We start from the raw sequence: 23,062 nt of genomic DNA, 5'->3' as shown, positions 1-23,062 counted from the left end.
AAGGAGAGGTCAAAAAGCAACTTCTACCTCTCTTTTTGGATTAAAAGCATCATCAGATTGGCTTACGAGACTGCCGGACGGCAGCCTCCCGAAAGAATCACAGCTCATTCCACTAGGGCTGTGGCTTCCACATGGGCCTTCAAGAACGAGGCTTCTGTTGATCAGATATGTAGGGCAGCGACTTGGTCTTCACTGCACACTTTTACCAAATTTTACAAGTTTGATACTTTTGCTTCTTCTGAGGCTATTTTTGGGAGAAAGGTTTTGCAAACCGTGGTGCCTTCCATTTAGGTGACCTGATTTGCTCCCTCCCTTCATCCGTGTCCTAAAGCTTTGGTATTGGTTCCCACAAGTAAGGATGACGCCGTGGACCGGACACACCTATGTTGGAGAAAACAGAATTTATGTTTACCTGATAAATTACTTTCTCCAACGGTGTGTCCGGTCCACGGCCCGCCCTGGTTTTTTTAATCAGGTCTGATAATTTATTTTCTTTAACTACAGTCACCACGGTACCATATGGTTTCTCCTATGCAAATATTCCTCCTTAACGTCGGTCGAATGACTGGGGTAGGCGGAGCCTAGGAGGGATCATGTGACCAGCTTTGCTGGGCTCTTTGCCATTTCCTGTTGGGGAAGAGAATATCCCACAAGTAAGGATGACGCCGTGGACCGGACACACCGTTGGAGAAAGTAATTTATCAGGTAAACATAAATTCTGTTTTCCAAAGGAATAGGTCTGACTTTTCTATTTCCCTGCCAAATAAAATGTCCTTATTAATGTAAGCCCTAGGACACTTTTTTTTTTTTCTTCTTTTTTTTTTTTTTTAATTCTACTTTCTAGCCAGTCTGGGGTTAAGCCTGATTAGATAATTGCTATCTTTCTAGAGTGTTTTGTGACAATAAGTTTTCACTTGTCTATTATCTAGTGGCTGCGTAGAAAAGCAGCAGATGTTAGTGTTTGTTATATTGTCCCTACTTTACTTCAGTTGTTTTGTAATACTGGTTTCTAACAGGCAGCTCTTTGCAGGTGACCAGATCAAGCAGTTACACCAAGAAGTCCCTGTTTCAGGTGGAGGAAGAAGACATTGAAAAACTAGAAGTGAGGTTGGTGTTGTTGTTATACCCCTATATTTTGTCTTTGTGCCACAAGGTTTACCAAGTATAGTAAGAAACGGAATAATGGGATCAGCCCCACCCTCAATCTCAAATCGAATTTTTCCATTTGGAGCACACAAACCTTCATAAAGTTCATGAACCCTATACACAGGGTGAATTTGATTTAATCGCAATTTAAATCACTAGTCAATAAGTTCCAGATTCTATAAAATTTGCTGGTCTATGCGTTGTTGTCCACACCAACACTCACAGGGGCAGCCCTCATAAAATTCTATTTAAAAAAAAGGGGTTGTCCCTGCAAGTAGAGAGATGGCTGTCGTACAAATAATAAGAGCTCTCTGCTAAGTAGAAGTTCATTCGTATTTGGACAATTTTTATGCTATACTTTATTGTATAAAGAAAAATAATCATGATATTTTTATTTAACTAAAACAATAACATTATAGATTTCCCTTTCATTTGTACTACTTTCCCCTCCATGCACACACTTAGCTCCTTGTGCAGAATCTTCTATTCATTGAACTAATTGAATTGTAAGGGGTTGATTGATTCTGTGTACATATATTTGCAGCAGAACGATGGGATTAATGTATTTTTCTAAACCCTCTATGTGTGCAATAGCACTTAGTCTGAACTTCAAATGAGTAGTAGATTTTTTTTTTCCAACAAATTTCTTAGTTATGCTTATTTCCACTCCCCCTGTATCATGTGACAGCCATCACAAACACATATACATATATTCTGTGAATTCTTGCACATGCTCAGTAGGAGCTGGTGACTCAAAGAGTGTAAATATAAAAATATTGTGCACATTTTGTTAATGAAAGTAAATTGTTTAAAATTTCATTCTCTATCTGAATAATGAAAGTCTAATATTGACTTAAGTGTCCCTTTAATGAAACCTTTGGGCAAGCATGATATTGTGAATGGATAAATGAATTGAATTTATAATCATTAATTTTATACATGATCATATCTGTGTTTTTTTAACTAGATATTATATTATTATATAGATATTATTATAGAGTAAACTAAATTAAAGCCCCTTCTTCAACTAACACATTTTTATCAAAGACTTTGTAGATTTTTTTTTTTTTTAATAAATGGATTATCTGTGTGTGCTCAAACAAAACTGTAGGTTATGATTATTTTCTTTATCAGTCTTTATTATATATAGGCACAAATAAACCTAAAATAAACGTATTAAAAATGCAGTTTGCATTGCTTTCTTTAGAAATATGAAAGTCTCATCTGTAATAATCAACTTAATAGGTGAGCAAGGGCTTATATACCTTCCACAACATATATTTTTTTTTTAATCCTCGCCTATTAATCTTCTTGTCCCCTTCATCATATATGTGCAGTTTTTCCAGACATACCTTGGATGGTAAGCAGAGGTAGCTGCATGTGACTTCAGTTTTCTTGTGTTGAGTGCAGACCCCATCCCTGCTAAGATGATAAAAAAAAATTAGAAAGTTATGCATTGTGTAATCTTTTGCTGGATATTGGTTATATTTTTTATTTTGAATAGTTTGATTATATATCCTTGAATTCTGGTCAAGATAATTGCATGTGATTTGTGTGCATTTCCAGAAACTAAAACGATTTTAAGTATCTCTTTTAGGTATATTTAGATTCTCGAATACTGTCACTTATTTTTGAGATCTTAATAACCTGTCCGTTTCTGTCTTTTTTGTGTGTGCGGACATTTTTGTTTGTTTACTGTTTTGATATTTGTGAAGTTATTAACTGTTATATTTCTAGAGCTACATCAATGATAGTTGCATATAGGTCAAGTATTGCACACACTAATTTATAGCATACACAAATTTATAACAAACATGGTATATACAAGATCATAGTAGTCTTAATGTTACATTAGTCCAGTAGAAGCACATTATTTGCTTAATTTAGGCATTTTACAAACAATAATTCCATATATATTAGGAGGTTATTGAATATAGACCGTCAAACCATTCAGTGGTGTGGTAGCCATGCATAGGAGATGTTATGCAGAAAAGCATAAGTGCAGAAAAGCTGGGCGGTGTTCCTTTTGAGTGCATATGTGTGTGATATGCAAATGAGCCATTTATATTCCATCTTCAGAATAGTGAGATGCAGATTTTATTTGAATTTCTTCATTCTTCCAGGGTTGATCTGTGGAACAACGGGAATCTTGCTCAGGATGTTTTTCTTGGAGAGATTAGAATTTCTGTGAAGGTTTTAAGAAGTGACTCTTCACACAGGGCATGGTAAGGAGCCTTATTTTCAGAATCTTCTGCAGCTTGGCTAATGTAAGGGTGTTGGTAGCACGTCTACTTTAATTGTTTGATAAGTAGCGTTATGTGGTTGAGTTTAATTCTTATCAGGAGAATCCTATCTTAATTAAGTCTTGGTTAATTGTTCTAGTCAGAGTGTGTTTAATGTTTATATCTGAATTTAGGTATCTGCTACAGCCGAAAGATAATGGGAATAAATCTTCCAAATATGAGGACCTTGGGTCTTTGCGGCTTAGCGTCAGCTATGCAGAGGACAATGTGTTGGCATCAAGCTATTACGTTCCTCTTAGAAGCCTAATTCTAAAATCACCTGACATTCAGGTAGGTATACAGTATAGTTAAGGTTAAAAGATGGATGGAGTTTACTGAAAGTGAAGATAGTTTATGGGGAGTATAAAGCAGGGCATGGAGTGCATCATCGGCGGGAGGGGGGGGGGGGGAGGTTATAAGCAGATTGGACTGTGCATTATAAATCAGTAGGTATAGCATAAAAGATCAGAGAGAATAATGCTGGGAGCATACTTTAAAGTATGTTTTTCTTATATGATTGTGTTGCCAGCTTCTTTATCTAACTGATACATGTTCTTTCTCACTGCAGCCCATCTATGCTTCTGCTGCTCATATTCTTGGAGATGTTTGTCGTGATAAATTTGATGCAGTCCTTCCTCTTGTCCGGCTCCTGCTTCACCACCAAAAACTGGTCCCTTTTGTGACTGCTATTGCCCAGCTTGACCTAAATGAGACACAGTAAGTCCTAAAGCTTTTTCATACTCTTGATTCATTTTTGCCAATCTAATACTGAATTATTGGTTGTTTCCATAGTACCCTTTTCCTGTAATAAATCCTTAGTTTTTCAGAATCTTCTGTTCTGTTTGTTGGGTCCATAAGATTTCTTAATTTGTTAACATGATTATTAGAATATCTTTTTCTTACAAAGGGAAGTAAACACGATCTTCAGGGGTAACTCGCTTGCTACCCGCTGCTTAGATGAGACCATGAAAATTGTGGGGAACCATTATCTTAAAGTGACCCTTAAACAAGTCCTTGATGAGGTAATTATGAGCATACTTTTACCGAATGTCTTCAGCTGGGTCACTGGTTTAATAGATTTACTTTCAGCAGTATTGTATCCTTTCCCCTTGTTTCTTGCATTTTTATATCACTTTTTGTATTCTTCTATGAAAGACCTTACTATGCCTTCACAATCATTTTAGTTATTTAAATTGTTTTACATTTTCTCTCTTTCACACTCAATATTATATTTGTTCACACTCCTTTCTCAAATAAAAAAAATATGCACTAGATAAAAGTGAAAATATTAGTGGTCTCCTGTGACTTTTTTGTGACTTTTTAACTAAAAATTAAAGGGTCATTAAACTGCTGGGTACAATTACAGTATCAGGGTTACTGCTCACCATCCTATTGCTTCTCCTCTCTTATCTGAAGCTTAACCCACTGCATGTATGAATTGGTAAAGTTCTACATCTTCATACTGGGCACTTCCACCTTGGAGCACACACATTCTTGCACCCTGTAACAGATGCAGTGCATGTTCACAATGCAGTGATGCTGCACTTCAGTTTAGCTTGCGCAAAAATAGAGTGGAATCTTTTCTCTTTTTTTCTTTAAAAAAAAAACAAACAAAGAAAAAACACAGGTTAAATGTTGCATAACAATAATAAAAACGTCCTCACTCTGTATTATGCATGCTAAACTTAAGTGCACAATGCCGCTAGTCAAAAAGACATAGTCACTGATCTGTGAATGTGACTGCTTTTATGACAGGGTGTGAAAATGGCTAAGCTCTAAGATGGCTTCATCCAGTATGAGAATGTGGAGTGTCACTAACAGACATTTGTAAGGGGTTAAAATAAGACAACAGCTTCAGAAGGAGTTGCAGACACTGGAGGAAAAACAATAGCATGGTGAGTACTACGCTATGGAATTTTGCAGCGCTATACAAATAAATATATAATATGATAATAAAAAAATAGTAAGTGTAGTTGTACCTAGCCGTCTGTCTCTTTAAATTTGTCTTTAAAGGGATGTTAAACAGTCCGTCTAACTGTTGTAATAAAAAAGCACCAAGCAGTAGCTTATACTTAATAGAAATCATTGCAATAGGATTTTTTTTTTTTTTAAATCGATTTTACCTTTCATTTATTTTTTACACTACATTTGTACAGTGTCTTTACTTCCTGTCAGAGCCCTGGAGGAGAGGTCTTTGCAGGAAGGTTTATCTTTGCATGATGTCATAACACTTCTAGGCTAGTGAATAACTAGGTAACAGGAAGTCAGATTTGCTCATGCCCAGAACTGACAGAAGAATACTTAGGTTTTGAAAATCCTCTGCTCTTACCACACGGGGGGCAGGGGCTACACTGAGAATCTCTAAGTGCTAATTTTGCAAGAAAACAATTAAAGGGATAGTAAACACCAAAAATGTTATTGATTAAAAAGATTATCTTTTTATTTACCATTCCCCAGTTTTGCATAACCAACACTGTTATAGAAATATACTTTTTACCCCTGTAATTACCTTGTATCTAAGCTTCTGCAGACTGCCTCCTTAACTCTGATCTTTTGACAGACTCTTAAATAACTCTATGTGCTTTAGCACGTTATTTATATGAAACACATGAACCAACGTCCTCTAGCTGTAAAAAACTGTCCAATGCATTCAGATAAGAGGCGGCCTACAAGGACTTGGAAATTAGCAATTGAGCCTGCCTAGGTTTAGCTTTCAACTATGAATACCAAGAGAACAAAGCAAATTTGATGATAAAAGTAATTTAAAAAGTTGTTTAAAATTACATGCCCTATCTGAATCATGATAGTTTATTTGGACTTTACTATCCCTTTACGTTATTTGCAGATTTTTACACAATCTTGATTCTTTTTATGTTTTCTTTTATTTAACTTTTTTTTTTTTTTACCAAAGGAGCATTGTTTAATATCCCTTTAAAGACACACTACTACCATTTGTGACCAGTCACCTTCTTTACTGAATGAGAACTATGGCAACTAGACTGAAACAGAACTTTTTGTTTTTTTGTTTTTATTTTCAGATTTGTGATTCTCCAAAACCCTGTGAAATAGATCCAAATCGTCTTAAAGAAGGGGACAATATTGATATTCACAAGGTTGTTTAATTATTTACGTGCTTGCTTTGTTTAACCAGGATTTTAAAATTGCTTCACATATAAAATATTATGAAATACAGCTTGTTCCGTCATTTAGCTTGTAAGCATTGATATCTGTTCTAAACGGCCATTACATTGCACCATGAAATCTTAATACACTTTAAAACCAGTAGGGGATGCTATTCAAATTTGTTTTATTTGTGTTTAAATACTGCTTTCTCTTACAAGGTGTATCCAGTCCACGGATTCATCCTTACTTGTGGGATATTCTCATTCCCTACAGGAAGTGGCAAAGAGAGCACACAGCAGAGCTGTCCATATAGCTCCCCCTCAGTCTCCGCCCCCCCAGTCATTCTCTTTGCCGCTCTAACAAGTAGCATCTCCACGGGAGGGTAAAGTGAATGTGGTGTTAGATTTGTAGTTTTTATTTCTTCAATCAAGAGTTTATTTTTAAATAGTGCCGGTTTGTACTATTTACTCTGTGGCAGAAAGTGATGAAGATTTCTGCTGAGAGGAAAACGATTTTAGCATGTTGTAACTAAAATCCATTGCTGTTCCCACACAGGACTGGGGAGTACAAGAAAACTTCAGTTGGGGGGAACAGTTTGCAGGCTTAACTGCTATAAGGTATGCTCAGTAATTTTTTTCTAGAAGACTGACAAGAATCCCCATGTGGGGAAGGTAAGCCATATTCTGAGACTTAGTATAGAAAGAAGGCTTATTTAAAAGGGCTCAAAACACTGGTGGACACTGTTAAGGGGCAATCGATTATTTTATTACAAAAATCTGATCTTTTTACAAGGTTTTATCACATTTGGAACGTTTTTATGGGGTTTATTCCACATGGCATGTATTTAGACACCTATTTAGGCTTGTGAAGGCCCCACAAGGCCTAAATTTCGCGCCTCAATTGCGCAGTTATTACAGACAGCTTCATGCAGCTTCACGTGGAGGGTCTAAAGATTACTTGAGGACTTCATAGAGGCTTATTTTCGATCAAAACTAATCCCCAAGGAAGGTAGGGCCACAGCATATTGCTGTGGCATGGTGCTGTAGTTTGCTAACCGGTTGCCAGCTTTACTTTGCTCCGGTTTGGCCATTAAGGGGTTAATTGACTTGAAATTCACTGTGCAATCATTTCAAAGCATTAGGGTCATATGGTGAAAATTTCATAAAGATTGGGTTATTTTTTGAGATTTAGTAAAAAAGTGTGCGCTTTTTATTATTTAAAGGCACAGTACTGTTTTTTCTAAAATTTTATTTTTCTGTATTTAAGTGCTGTCTAAGTCTGTTTAACATGTCAGAGCCTTCAGATAGACGTTGTTCTATGTGTTTAATAGCCATGGCGGAACCCCCTTTACATTTGTGTTTAAAGTGTGCTAAGGTAAAGACCATGCAGTGACACTTAAAAATGTTGCACAAGATGATTCTTTAACGGAAGGTAATGAGGATAGTCCACCTTCCTCTCCCCATGTGTCGACACCAGTTACGCCCGCGCAAGCGATGCCTAGTACCTCTAGCGCATTGGCCCCTATTACATTACAACAATTAGTAGCAGTCATGGATAATTCCCTTGAGGCTTTTCTATCCAAACTGCCAGTTTTTCCTAAAAAGCGTGATAGCTCAGTTTTAAGAACAGAGGATGAGCAATCAGAAGCTTTGGATAATTTATCCGTTGTACCCTCACAACACTCTGAAGTGGCAGTGAGGGATGGGCTGTCCGAGGGAGAAATTTCTGACGCAGGAAAGGTTTCTCAGCGGGCAGAATCAGATTCCTTAACATTTAAATTTAAGCTGGAACACCTCCGCGTACTGCTTAAGGAGGTTTTAGCTACGCTGGATGATTGCGACCCCATGGTGGTCCCAGAAAAATGGTGTAAAATGGACAAGTTTCTAGAAGTCCCTGTATACACTGATGCGTTTCCGATCCCGAAGAGGGTGGCGGATATTGTGACTTGGGAGTGGGAGAGACCAGGTGTACCTTTTGTCCCTCCCCCCCCCCCCTATCTTTAAGAAAATGTTCCCCATAAATGACCCCAGGCGGGACGCGTGACAGACGGTCCCTAAGGTAGAGGGAGCAGTTTCAACACTAGCCAAGCGCACAACCATACCAATAGAAGACAGTTGTGCTTTCAAAGATCCTATGGATAAAATATTAGAAGGTTTACTAAAGAAAATATTTGTTCAACAGGGTTTCCTTCTTCAACAGATTGCCTGCATTATTCCTGTAACTACTGCAGCTGCTTTCTGGTTTGAGGCGCTGGAGGAGTCGCTCCAGAGAGAGACTTCATATGACGAAGTCATGGATAGAATTCATGCTCTAAAGCTGGCTAATTCTTTTATCACAGATGCCGCTTTTCAATTAGATAAGTTAGCGGCGAAAAATTCTGGTTTTGCCATTATGGCGCGGAGAGCGCTTTGGCTCAAATCATGGTCGGCTGACGTGTCGTCCAAAACAAAATTGCTAAATATTCCTTTCAAGGGAAAGACCCTTTTCGGACCCGAGTTGAAAGAAATTATTTCGGATATCACTGGGGGAAAGGGCCATGCCCTCCCGCAAGATAGACCGTTTAAGGCCAAAAACAAGGCTAATTTTCGCTCCTTTCGCAACTTCAGGAGCGGCCCTGCTTCAACCTCTGCAAACGCAAAGCAAGATGGTAACGCTTCACAGCCCAAAGCAACCTGGAAACCCTTGCAGGGCTGGAACAAAGGTAAACAGGCCAAGAAGCCTGCGGCTGCTACTAAGACAGCATGAAGGGGTGGCCCCCGATCCGGGACCGGATCTGGTAGGGGGCAGACGCTCTCTCTTTGCTCAGGCTTGGGCAAGAGACGTCCCAGATCCCTGGGCATTAGAAATCATGGCTCAGGGATATCTTCTAGAATTCAAGGACTCTCCTCCAAGGGGAAGGTTCCACATTTCTCGTTTGTCTTCAGACCAGACAAAAAAACAGGCGTTCTTACGCTGTGTAGAAGATCTACTAAAGATGGGAGTGATATATCCAGTTCCAATTGCAGAACAAGGACTGGGTTTTTACTCAAACCTGTTTGTAGTTCCCAAAAAGGAAGGAACTTTCAGGCCAATCCTGGACCTAAAAATTCTAAACAAATTCCTCAGAGTTCCATCATTCAAAATGGAAACCATTCGGACAATTTTGCCGATGATCCAGGAAGGTCAATATATGACTACCGTGGATCTAAAGGATGCGTACCTACATATTCCTATCCACAAAGATCACCATCAGTTCCTAAGGTTGGAACAAGCATTACCAGTTCGTGGCCCTTCCTTTCGGGTTGGCCACTGCTCCCAGGATTTTTACAAAGGTGCTAGGGTCCCTTCTAGCGGTACTAAGACCGCGGGGCATTGCAGTAACACCTTACCTAGACGACATCTTAATACAGGCGTCGTCTTTTCACAAAGCCAAGGCTCATACAGACATTGTTCTGGCCTTTCTAAGGTCTCACGGGTGGAAGGTGAACGTTGAAAAAAGTTCTCTGTCCCCACTCACAAGGGTTTCCTTCCTGGGAACACTAATAGACTCGGTAGAAATTAAAATATTTCTGACGGAGGTCAGGAAGTTAAAGCTTTTAACTACTTGCCGAGTTCTTCATTCCATTCCTCGGCCTTCTGTAGCTCAGTGCATGGAGGTAATCAGATTAATGGTTGCGGCAATGGACATGGTCCCTTTTGCCCGAATTCATCTCAGACCACTGCAACTGTGCATGCTCAAACAGTGGAATGGGGATTATGCAGATTTGTCTCCTCAAATCCAACTGGACCAGAAAACCAGAGATTCTCTTCTCTGGTGGTTGTCTCAGGATCACCTGTCTCAGGGAATGTGCTTCTGCAGACCGGAGTGGATCATTGTAACGACCGACGCAAGTCTGTTAGGCTGGGGCGCGGTCTGGGGCTCCCTGAAAGCTCAGGGCCTATGGTCTCCCGATAAACATTTTGGAACTGAGAGCGATATTCAACAAGCTCCAAGCATGGCCTCAACTAGCGGCGGACAAATTCATCAGATTTCAGTCGGACAACATCACGACTGTAGCGTACATCAATCATCAGGGAGGAACAAAGAGCTCCCTAGTGATGAAGGAAGTAACCAAGATCATCAAATGGGCAGAGGATCACTCCTGCCACCTATCTGCAATTCACATCCCAGGAGTAGACAACTGGGAGGCGGATTTTCACCCGGGGGAGTGGGAACTCCACCCGGAGGTTTTTGCTCAGCTGACCCAGCTATGGGGCATTCCAGAATTGGATATGATGGCGTCCCGTCAGAACTCCAAACTTCCTCTTTATGGATCCAGGTCCAGGGACCCCAAGGCGGCACTGATAGATGCTCTAGTAGCGCCTTGGTCCTTCAATCTGGCTTATGTCTTTCCACCGTTTCCCCTTCTCCCTCGTCTGGTAGCCAGAATCAAACAGGAGAAGGCTTCGGTAATTCTGATAGCGCCTGCGTGGCCACGCAGGACTTGGTATGCAGACCTAGTGGACATGTCATCTGTTCCACCTTGGACACTGCCATCGAGGCAGGATCTTCTAATTCAAGGTCCATTCAAGCATTCATATCTAGTTTCTCTGCAACTGACTGCTTGGAAATTGAACGCTTAATTCTATCTAAGCGTGGGTTCTCTGAATCGGTTATAGATACTCTGATCCAGGCTAGAAAGCCGGTCACCAGGAAGATTTACCATAAGATATGGCGGAAATATCTTTGTTGGTGTGAATCCAAGGGTTACTCGTGGAGTAAGATTAGGATTCCCAGGATATTGTCTTTTCTCCAAGAAGGATTGGAGAAAGGTTTGTCAGCTAGTTCCTTAAAGGGACAGATATCTGCTTTGTCTATCCTGTTACACAAGCGTCTGGCAGAAGTACCTGACGTTCAAGCGTTTGCACAGGCTTTAGTCAGAATTAAGCCTGTCTATAAACCCGTGGCTCCTCCATGGAGTCTTAATTTAGTTCTTTCAGTTCTTCAAGGGGTTCCGTTTGAACCTTTAGATTCCATAGATATTAAGTTATTATCTTGGAAGGTTTTGTTTTTGGTAGCTATTTCTTCTGCTCGAAGAGTTTCAGAATTGTCTGCGTTGCAGTGTGATTCACCCTATCTGGTGTTCCATGCAGATAAGGTTGTTTTGCGTACCAAACCTGGTTTTCTTCCAAAAGTTGTTTCTAATAAGAATATTAACCAGGAAATCATTGTTCCTTCTCTGTGTCCTAATCCAGTGTCTAAGAAGGAACGACTATTACACAATCTTGATGTGGTTCGTGCTTTAAAATTCTATTTCTCCAACATAGGTGTGTCCGGTCCACGGCGTCATCCTTACTTGTGGGATATTCTCTTCCCCAACAGGAAATGGCAAAAAGCCCAGCAAAGCTGGTCACATGATCCCTCCTAGGCTCCGCCTTCCCCAGTCATTCTCTTTGCCGTTGCACAGGCAACATCTCCACGGAGATGGCTTAGAGTTTTTTTGGTGTTTAAATGTAGTTTTTATTCTTCAATCAAGAGTTTGTTATTTTAAAATAGTGCTGGTATGTACTATTTACTCTGAAACACAAAAGAGATGAAGATTTCTGTTTGTAAGAGGAAAATGATTTTAGCAACCGTTACTAAAATCGATGGCTGTTTCCACACAGGACTGTTGAGAGGAATTAACTTCAGTTGGGGGAAACAGTGAGCAGACTTTTGCTGCTTGAGGTATGACACATTTCTAACAAGACTTGGTAATGCTGGAAGCTGTCATTTTCCCTATGGGATCCGGTAAGCCATTTTTATTAAATAAGAATAAAGGGCTTCACAAGGGCTTTAAAGACTGGTAGACATTTTTCTGGGCTCAAACGATTGATTTATAAGCATTTTTAATAGTTTATAGCTTTGAGGAGTTATTTTATTCTTGGGAATTATGTTAAAGAAACGGCAGGCACTGTATTGGACACCTTTTTCACTGGGGGCCTTCTCTAATCATAGGCAGAGCCTCATTTTCGCGCCACTAATGCGCAGTTGTTTTTGGGAAGCAAGGCATGCAGATGCATGTGTGAGGAGCTCAGATACATAGAAAAAGCTTACTGAAGGCGTCATTTGGTATCGTATTCCCCTCTGGGCTTGGTTGGGTCTCAGCAAAGCAGATACCAGGGACTGTATAGGGGTTAAATATAAAAACGGCTCCGGTTCCGTTATTTTAAGAGTTAAAGCTTTCAAATTTGGTGTGCAATACTTTTAAGGCTTTAAGACACTGTGGTGAAATTTTGGTGAATTTTGAACAATTCCTTCATACTTTTTCACATATTCAGTAATAAAGTGTGTTCAGTTTAAAATTTAAAGTGACAGTAACGGTTTTATTTTTAAACGTTTTTTGTTCTTTGTTATCAAGTTTATGCCTGTTTAACATGTCTGAACTATCAGATAGACTATGTTCTGTATGTGAGGAAGCCAAGGTTCCTTCTCATTTAAATAGATGTGATGTATGTGACAAACAATTTAGAGAAAATGATGCCCAAGATGATTCCTCAAGTGAGGGGAGTAAGCATGGTACTGCATCATCCCCTCCTTCGTCTACGCCAGTCTTGCCCACACAGGAGGCCCCTAGTACATCTAGTGCGCCAATACTCCTTACTATGCAACAATTAACGGCTGTAATGGATAATTCTATCAAAAACATTTTAGCCAAAATGCCCACTTATCAGCGAAAGCGCGACTGCTCTGTTTTAGAAAATACTGAAGAGCATGAGGACGCTGATGATAATGGTTCTGACATGCCCCTACACCAGTCTGAGGGGGCCAGGGAGGTTTTGTCTGAGGGAGAAATTTCAGATTCAGGGAAAATTTCTCTACAAGCTGAACCTGATGTGATTACATTCAAATTTAAATTGGAACATCTCCGCGCTCTGCTTAAGGAGGTGTTGTCTACTCTGGATGATTGTGACAATTTGGTCATTCCAGAGAAATTATGTAAGATGGACAAGTTCCTAGAGGTCCCGGGGCCCCCCGAAACTTTTCCTATACCCAAGCGGGTGGCGGACATTGTAAACAAAGAATGGGAAAGGCCCGGCATACCTTTTGTCCCTCCCCCTATATTTAAGAAATTGTTTCCTATGGTCGACCCCAGAAAGGACTTATGGCAGACAGTCCCCAAGGTCGAGGGGGCGGTTTCTACTCTAAACAAACGCACTACTATCCCTATAGAAGATAGTTGTGCTTTCAAAGATCCTATGGATAAAAAATTAGAGGGTTTGCTTAAAAAGATGTTTGTTCAGCAAGGTTACCTTCTACAACCAATTTCATGCATTGTTCCTGTCACTACAGCAGCGTGTTTCTGGTTCGATGAACTAGAAAAGTCGCTCGATAAAGATTCTTCTTATGAGGAGATTATGGACAGAGTTCACGCTCTTAAATTGGCTAAGTCTTTTACTTTAGACGCCACTTTGCAATTAGCTAGATTAGCGGCGAAAAATTCAGGGTTTGCTATTGTGGCGCGCAGAGCGCTTTGGCTAAAATCTTGGTCAGCGGATGCGTCTTCCAAGAACAAATTGCTTAACATACCTTTCAAGGGGAAAACGCTGTTTGGCCCTGACTTGAAAGAGATTATTTCAGATATCACTGGGGGTAAGGGCCACGCCCTTCCTCAGGATAGGTCTTTTAAGGCTAAAAATAAACCAAATTTTCGTCCCTTTCGCAGAAACGGACCAGCCTCAAGTTCTACATCCTCTAAGCAAGAGGGTAATACTTCTCAAACCAAGCCAGCCTGGAGGCCAATGCAAGGCTGGAACAAAGGTAAGCAGGCCAAGAAACCTGCCACTGCTACCAAGACAGCATGAGATGTTGGCCCCCGATCCGGGACCGGATCTGGTGGGGGGCAGACTCTCTCTCTTCGCTCAGGCTTGGGCAAGAGATGTTCTGGATCCTTGGGCGCTAGAAATAGTCTCCCAAGGTTATCTTCTGGAATTCAAGGAGCTACCCCCAAGGGGGAGGTTCCACAGGTCTCAATTGTCTTCAGACCACATAAAAAGACAGGCATTCTTACATTGTGTAGAAGACCTGTTAAAAATGGGAGTGATTCATCCGGTTCCATTAGGAGAACAAGGGATGGGATTCTACTCCAATCTGTTCATAGTTCCCAAAAAAGAGGGAACATTCAGACCAATCTTAGATCTCAAGATCCTAAACAAATTTCTCAAGGTTCCATCGTTCAAAATGGAAACCATTCGGACAATTCTTCCTACCATCCAGGAAGGTCAATTCATGACCACGGTGGATTTAAAGGATGCGTATCTACATATTCCTATCCACAAGGAACATCATCGGTTCCTAAGGTTCGCCTTTCTGGACAAGCATTACCAGTTTGTGGCACTTCCATTCGGATTAGCCACTGCTCCAAGAATTTTCACAAAGGTACTAGGGTCCCTTCTAGCGGTGCTAAGACCAAGGGGCATTGCAGTAGTACCTTACTTGGACGACATACTGATTCAAGCGTCGTCTCTACCACAAGCAAAGGCTCATACGGACATTGTCCTGGCCTTTCTCAGATCTCACGGGTGGAAAGTGAACGTAGAAAAAAGTTCTCTATCTCCGTCAACAAGAGTTCCCTTCTTGGGAACAATAATAGACTCCTTAGAAATGAGGATTTTTCTGACAGAGGCCAGAAAATCAAAACTTCTAAGCTCTTGTCAAGTACTTCATTCTGTTCTTCTTCCTTCCATAGCGCAGTGCATGGAAGTAATAGGTTTGATGGTCGCGGCAATGGACATAGTTCCTTTTGCGCGAATTCATCTAAGACCATTACAACTGTGCATGCTCAGTCAGTGGAATGGGGATTATACAGACTTGTCTCCGACGATACAAGTAGATCAGAGGACCAGAGATTCACTCCGTTGGTGGCTGACCCTGGACAACCTGTCACAAGGGATGAGCTTCCGCAGACCAGAGTGGGTCATTGTCACGACCGACGCCAGTCTGGTGGGCTGGGGCGCGGTCTGGGAACCCCTGAAAGCTCAGGGTCTTTGGTCTCAGGAAGAATCTCTTCTCCCGATAAATATTCTGGAACTGAGAGCGATATTCAATGCTCTCAAGGCTTGGCCTCAGCTAGCAAAGGCCAAATTCATACGGTTTCAATCAGACAACATGACGACTATTGCGTATATCAACCATCAGGGGGGAACAAGGAGTTCCCTGGCGATGGAAGAAGTGACCAAAATAATTCAATGGGCGGAGACTCACTCCTGCCACTTGTCTGCAATCCACATCCCAGGAGTGGAAAATTGGCAAGCGGATTTTCTGAGTCGTCAGACATTTCATCCGGGGGAGTGGGAACTCCATCCGGAAATCTTTGCCCAAATAATTCAATTGTGGGGCATTCCAGACATGGATCTGATGGCGTCTCGTCAGAACTTCAAGGTTCCTTGCTACGGGTCCAGATCCAGGGATCCCAAGGCGACTCTAGTGGATGCACTAGTAGCACCTTGGAGCCTCAACCTAGCTTATGTGTTCCCACCGTTTCCTCTCATTCCCAGGCTGGTAGCCAGGATCAAACAGGAGAGGGTATCGGTGATCTTGATAGCTCCTGCGTGGCCACGCAGGACTTGGTATGCAGATCTGGTGAATATGTCATCGGCTCCACCATGGAAGCTACCTTTGAGACAGGACCTTCTTGTTCAAGGTCCGTTCGAACATCCGAATCTGGCCTCACTCCAACTGACTGCTTGGAGATTGAACGCTTGATTTTATCAAAGCGAGGGTTCTCAGATTCTGTCATTGATCCTGGGGACTGTTTTTTTTCTGGAACCTCGTTAGATCCTAGGTTTTCTTTGGGATCTGAGGTTTAATGTGACAGTAGCCGGTTTCTAGGTGTTACGGTGGCTCCCAAGTCTTGACGGTTCTCTTTTTTCCAGGGTCTACTAGTAGACTTTTTTGTGATTGCTTCCGGCTGATTCTACCCTTAGAGGTGGACCTAGACTGGAGTTCTGGTGTTGGCACCATACTGACTCCTTTTGGATACAGCTTGGTCCTTTCAGACAGGAAGGCTCTTGGCCTTTAAACTGTGAAGTTAAAATACTTAATCAGTTTCTGTCGTCCTATTCACCTTCAGGCCTTCATTGACACGGTGGAGGGGGTGATGGATTCAGCCCAGGCTGCGTCTTCGACATTGAGGTTTTGGTTTCTGTCTGAGCAGTCTTTTTACCTTTGGACACTGGTTGGGGATTCGTTCTCCAGTGTTAGTTTCTAATGTCTCTCTGTGTTGGGGAATTTTTCTCCTGGTACACCGGGGCAGTTTTGTCTTGGTCTCTTCCCAGTCAGGGTGAGAGTGGGGCTGAGAATTTACCTTCCAATTATCTTGGGGGTTTCTCTTTCCAGTCAAGCATTTTGCTCTGAGGTCTGTTTTGCTAGTTTCATACCAGTCGGGACCTCGTAGTGAGTGAATTATTTGTGACTTAGTGAGTCCCTCCTGTGTAGACAGGAGGGTCTCGATTTTTGTGGTGGGAGGCCCACCACGGCTCTTGGTGGCACTTCATTCTCTGAGCGTGCTCTTTCACCCACCTGGAGTAAAACTTCAGAATAAAAAGGACAATGGAATTTCCGTTTTTATGTCTTAATTCTTTCAATGTAGTTCAGTGTTAGAGGAAGAAGCACAGTATTCTGGGAGTTACAAAGCATTCTGGAATTTTTAGTTCACCCTATGCTTCTCAGTATTGTGTAACTGCAGTTCTGGATTCCAATTCCCAGCATGCATTATTTCCCTCCCTCTCTGGTGGTCCTATGAAGGAAAATGAGTGTTCATGTGTGAAAAAAACAAGCCTCTCATAAGCAGCCAGCACTGGGGAAAGTCAGATAAGTTCTGTTACAGCAACACTACATTTTTATTTTTTTAATTTTTTTATTTTTCTCTCCTTGCACCTTTGTGACACTGTATAGTTTTTACTACTTACACAATCAGAAGCCATCAGCATTCGGCAATGCTAATTGACACCAATGAACAAGCAAAAGTATTGCTAAATCTTGCTGCTACCTGTATAACTGCTACAATTTGTGTGTACAAAGTAGTAGAAGAATGCCAGACAGCTTGCAATTGGAAGGGAAAGGAAACAGGGCTTACAGGGAGCTAGGTCTGCCTAGTATGGCCCCTCTTGAATACCCTGTTCTGTGCGTGCATTATCATTTAAAGGGATATTAAAAACTAAATAAATGCTAGAATTATGCATTCAAATAAAGATTAGTCTGAAAATAACATGTAGATGTATTTTCTTTTACAAGATATGACGAGTCCACGGATTTCATCCTTACTTGTGGGATTAAACCTCCTGCCAGCAGGAATTGGCAAAGAGCACCACAGCATAGCTGTATATATAGCTCCTCCCTTCCCCTCCTCCCCCCAGTCATTCTCTTTGCCTGTGTTAATGTAGGAAGAGGTAAAGTGAGGTGTTAGTTTAGATTCAATCAAGAAGTCTTTTTATTTTAAAATGGTGCCAGTGAGTACTATTTTTCTCAGGGAGAAATCGTTTGTGTATACCTTCCCAAGAGGAGTGGAGACATTTCTTTATTTCTGCCCTGATGTTGATGATCTTAGCAAACGTTATGTAAGATCCATTCTGGTTCCCACAGAGCAGCTGAAGGTAGTGTAAAGAAAAATCTTCAGTGTGGAGAACGATGTCATTCTACAAGCAGCATTGAGGTATGTTCAGTCTTTTGTTTTCTGGGGAGACTTGATACATCAGAACAGACTGACAATATCCCTAACTGGGGAGGGGTAAGCAGTATGCACTTTAGGAAATGGTGTACCTGGATTCCCTGTTGATTTTTATTATATTACTAAGTGTGGTATGTCACTTTAAAAATATTATGTGGGCTGACGCTGGGAAATGCGGCTGGTTTTTATTGCTGTTGACACCTTACAATATGAAGCGCTTATTGCGCAGGATGTATTTGTTGAACACATGGCTGATCTGATACCGACATGTTTGGGCTTTCAACTACCCATGCGGGTCTCGGTAGGATAGGAGTTACGCCCACGCGGGGCCTATTTTCAAACGCTCAGACGCGCAGTGTGTGTACCGGATCCGTAGCAAGATCCTGAGGCTCTGGTGGGGCCTAGCTCTGTTTGGTGATCATAGTGGACAGAGAGGCTCAGAACGTTGTGTCAGTGTGCCTTGGGGGCAGGTAGGTGCCACAGCAGAGCTGTGGCGGGGTGCAGGGGTCAAATTTTTACAGTACATCGATATGTTTGATAAGCCTGATTTACTTTGATATTTTACATATCCTAACAAGTGGTGCAATATATTTAAGCTAATTGGGACACACAGGGGCAATTTTTATTGCTGAAATCGTCTTTTGGCAAACAGAAAAATTGTTGCGCTTTTATTATTTAAAGGCGCAGTACACGTTTTTTGTTTAATTTCTTTACTGTATGTTTTGACTCCAAAAGTTCAATATATCAAGTAAATAACAACTATTATTGCTATTGCTAGTCTGTTTAACATGTCTGACATTGAGGAAACTACTTGGTCTATGTGTTTAGATGCCTCTGTGGAACCCCCTCTTTTTGTCCCTCATGTACTGAAAGGGCCTTAAAATGTAAAGAGCAGATTTTATTTAAGGAAGGTGTGTCTAAGGATGATTCTCAGTCTGAGGAGACTCGGGCTATGCCGCCAAATTCTCCCCAAATTTCACAACCTTTAATGCCCACCCAAGCGACGCCGGGTTCTTCAACTGCATCTAATTCATTTACCTTGCAGGATATGGCTGCAGTTATGTCAACTACCCTTACAGAGGTTTTATCCAAGTTGCCAGTGTTACAGGGCAAACGCAGTAGGACAGAAGTCATTGTGAATACTGAGTCCTCTAATGCTTTATTGGCTATTTCCGATGTACCCTCACAGGGATCTGATTTGGGGGTCAGGGAACTTATGTCTGAGGGGGAACTTTCCGATTCGGGAAGTGTGTTACCTCAGACGGACTCGGATGTCATGTCCTTTTGATTTAAGCTTGAACACCTCAACCTGTTACTTCGGGAGGTTTTAGCGACTCTGGATGACTTGTGGTACCACCAGAGAAATTGTGTAAAATGGACAAATACTTAGAGGTACCTGCTTACACTGATGTTTTTCCAGCTCCTAAGAGAATTTCGGAGATTATCAAGAGGGAATGGGACAGACCGGGTATAACGTTCTCACCTTCTCCTAATTTTAAGAAAATGTACCCTATATCTGACACTGTTAGGGACTCTTGGCAGACGGTCCCTAAGGTGGAGGGAGCTATATCTACCCTGGCTAAGCGTACAACTATTCCTATTGAGGACAGCTGTGCTTTCAAGGATCCTGTGGATAAGAAATTGAAGGGCCTTCTAAAAAAGTTATTTATTCATCAGGGTTTCCTTTTACAACCGACAGCCTGCATTGTACCAGTTACCACTGCGGCGGCTTTCTGGTTTGATGCCTTAGAAGAGTCTCTTAAGACTGAGACTCCTTTAGAGGATATTTTAGATAGAATTAAGGCTCTCAAGCTGGCTAATTCTTTTATCACAGATGCCGCCTTTCAAATTGCTAAGTTGGCAGCTAAGAATGCCGCATTTGCCATTTTAGCGCGTAGAGCGTTATGGTTAAAATATTGGTCTGCTGATGTGTCATCGAAGTCAAAGCTTTTGGCTATTCCTTTCAAGGGTAAAACACTATTCGGGCCTGACTTGAAGGAAATCATTTCTGACATTACTGGAGGTAAGGGTCATCTACCTCAGGATAAGACTGCTAAATTGAGGGGTAAACAAAATAATTTTCGTTCCTTTCTAAACTTTAAAGGAGTCCCCTCTTCTTCCTCTTCTTCCGCAAAACAGGAAGGGAATTTTGCTCAGGCCAAGTCCATCTGGAGACCCAACCAGGCCTGGAACAAGGGTAAACAACCCAAGAAGCCCGCTGCTGCTACCAAGACAGCATGAAGGGGCGGCCCCCGATCCGGGACCGGATCTAGTAGGGGGCAGACTTTCTCTCTTTGCCCAGGCTTGGGTAAGAGATGTTCAGGACCCCAGGGCACTGGAAATCGTGACCCACGCTTATCAACTGGAATTCAAAAACAATTTTACCAATGATCCAGGAGGGTCAATATATGACTACCGTGGACTTGAAGGATGCATACCTTCATATTCCTATTCACAAGGATCATCATCAGTACCTAAGGTTTGCCTTCCTGGACAAACATTTTCAGTTTGTGGCTCTTCCCTTCTGGTTGGCCACAGCACCCAGGATCTTAACAAAGGTTCTAAGGTCCCTTCTGGGGGTTCTCAGGCCGCGAGGCATTGCAGTGGTGCCTTATTTGGACGATATTCTGATCCAGGCGTCGACTTATCTTACAAAATCTCATACAGATATGGTGTTGTCCTTTCTGAGAACTCACGGATGGAAGGTGAATCTAGAGAAAAGTTCACTAATTCCACAGACAAAGGTTCCCTTCTTGGAAGATCGATTCTATCTCCATAAAGATTTTTCTGACGGAGGTCAGAAAGTCAAAGATTCTAAATACATGCAGAGCCCTTCAGTCCAATCCTCGGCCATCAGTGGCTCAGTGCATGGAGGTAATTGAATTGATGGTGGTGGCAATGGACATCATTCCGTTTGCTCGATTTCATCTCAGATCACTGCAACTGTGCATGCTCGGACAGTGGAATGGGGATTATGCAAATTTATCTCCTCAGATAAATCTGGACCAGAAGACCAGAGACTCTCTTCTTTGGTGGTTGTCGCTGGATCATCTGTCCCAAGGGACGTGTTTCCGCAGATCCTCAGGCCGAACTGATAGAAAGATCTACCATAAGATATGGCGTAAATATCTTCATTGGTGTGAATCCAAGAGTTACTCGTGGAGTAGAGTTAGGATTCCCAGGATTCTGTCTTTTCTCCAAGAAGGATTAGAGAAAGGGTTATCAGCAAGTTCCCTAAAGGGACAAATCTCTGCTTTGTCAATTTTACTACACAAACGTTTGGCAGATGTTCCCGACGTTCAGCCTTTTTGTCAGGCTCTGAACAGAATCAAGCCTGTGTTTAGACCAATTGCTCCACCCTGGAGTTTGAATTTAGTTCTTAATGTTCTTCAAGGGGTTCCGTTTGAACCCATGCATTCCATAGATATTAAGTTGTTATCTTGGAAAGTTTTATTTTTGGTTGCTATTTCTTCTGCTCGTAGAGTTTCTGAGCTTTCAGCGTTACAATGTGACTCGCCTTACCTTATCTTCCTTTCTGATAAGGTGGTTTTACGTACCAAACCTGGGTTCCTTCCTAAGGTTGTTTCATATAAGAATATTAATCAGAAAATTGTTGTTCCTTCATTATGTCCTAATCCTTCTTCTAAGAAGGAGCGTCTGTTACATAACTTGGACGTGGTCCGTGCCCTGAAGTTTTACTTGCAGGCGACTAAAGAATTTCGTCAATCATCTTCATTATTTGTTGTGTTTTCCAGAAAGCTTAGGGGCCAGAAAGCTACGGCTACCTCTTTCTTTTTGGCTGAAGAGTATCATCCGTCTGGCATATGAGACTGCTGGACAGCAGCCTCCTGAAAGAATAACGGCTCATTCTACTAGGGCTGTGGCTTCCTCATGAGCATTTAAAAACGATGCTTCTGTTGAACAGATTTGCAAGGCTGCAACTTGTTCGTCTCTTCACACTTTTTCCAAATTTTCCAAATTTGATACTTTTGCTTCTTCTGAGGCTATTTTTGGGAGAAAGGTTCTTCAAGCAGTGGTGCCTTCTGTTTAGGTTCCTGTCTTGTCCCTCCCTTTCATCCATGTCCTGTAGCTTTGGTATTGTATCCCACAAGTAAGGATGAAATCCGTGGACTCGTCATATCTTGTAAAAGAAAAGGACATTTATGCTTACCTGATAAATTTATTTATTTTACGATATGACGAGTCCACGGCCAACCCTATTTCTAAGACAGGTATGTACTTATTTTATTAAACTTCAGTCACCTCTGCACCTTTGGCTTTTCCTTTCTCTTCCTAACTTCGGTCGAATGACTGGGGGAGGAGGGGAATGACTGGGGGAGGAGCTATATATACAGCTCTGCTGTGGTGCTTTGTCACTTCCTGCTGGCAGGAGGTTTAATCCCACAAGTAAGGATGAAATCCGTGGACTCATCATATCGTAAAAGAAATAAATTTATCAGGTAAGCATAAATTTCCTTTTTTTTAAGTTTCATTAGTTTTTAAAATAAGTGTAAAGTTTTAGTGTCTATAAAACAATGAGAGCTGCCATGTTCTAACTAGGTTGCCTTCTCTGCGATGGGACAATTATAATTAGGTCTCAATGTCTGTGTGGAATATAATAGTGTTCTGCACTTCCATTTCTAACAGGAACTTAAAAGCTCACAATTTCAGAATATAATTACAGGAAAAGGGGACAAAATAAATAATAAAAGTATATTCCAATGTTATATATATATATATATATATATATATATATATATATATATATATATATATATATATATATATATATATATATATATATATATATATATATATATATACGATTTATCATTTTATATTACC

The 23,062-nt window shown here is 41.2% G+C and overlaps 1 protein-coding gene across 1 annotated transcript in view; it reads left to right on the top strand.

The window, feature by feature from the left end:
- Positions 1-23,062, top strand: part of RASA2 (RAS p21 protein activator 2) — a gene marked incomplete in the record, with an annotated part of 722,923 nt that overhangs the window by 404,001 nt on the left and 295,860 nt on the right. The window contains 6 exon segments of the mRNA XM_053709823.1: positions 1,031-1,107; positions 3,270-3,371; positions 3,563-3,719; positions 3,997-4,145; positions 4,336-4,450; positions 6,467-6,541. Of these exon segments, the coding sequence (XP_053565798.1) occupies positions 1,031-1,107; positions 3,270-3,371; positions 3,563-3,719; positions 3,997-4,145; positions 4,336-4,450; positions 6,467-6,541 (675 nt within the window).

This window comes from Bombina bombina, chromosome 4 (genome assembly GCF_027579735.1).
Source record: "Bombina bombina isolate aBomBom1 chromosome 4, aBomBom1.pri, whole genome shotgun sequence".
Taxonomy (NCBI): Eukaryota; Metazoa; Chordata; class Amphibia; order Anura; family Bombinatoridae; genus Bombina; species Bombina bombina.
Note: the sequence above shows the minus strand (reverse complement) of the source record. Positions and strands in the feature narration are given on the sequence as shown.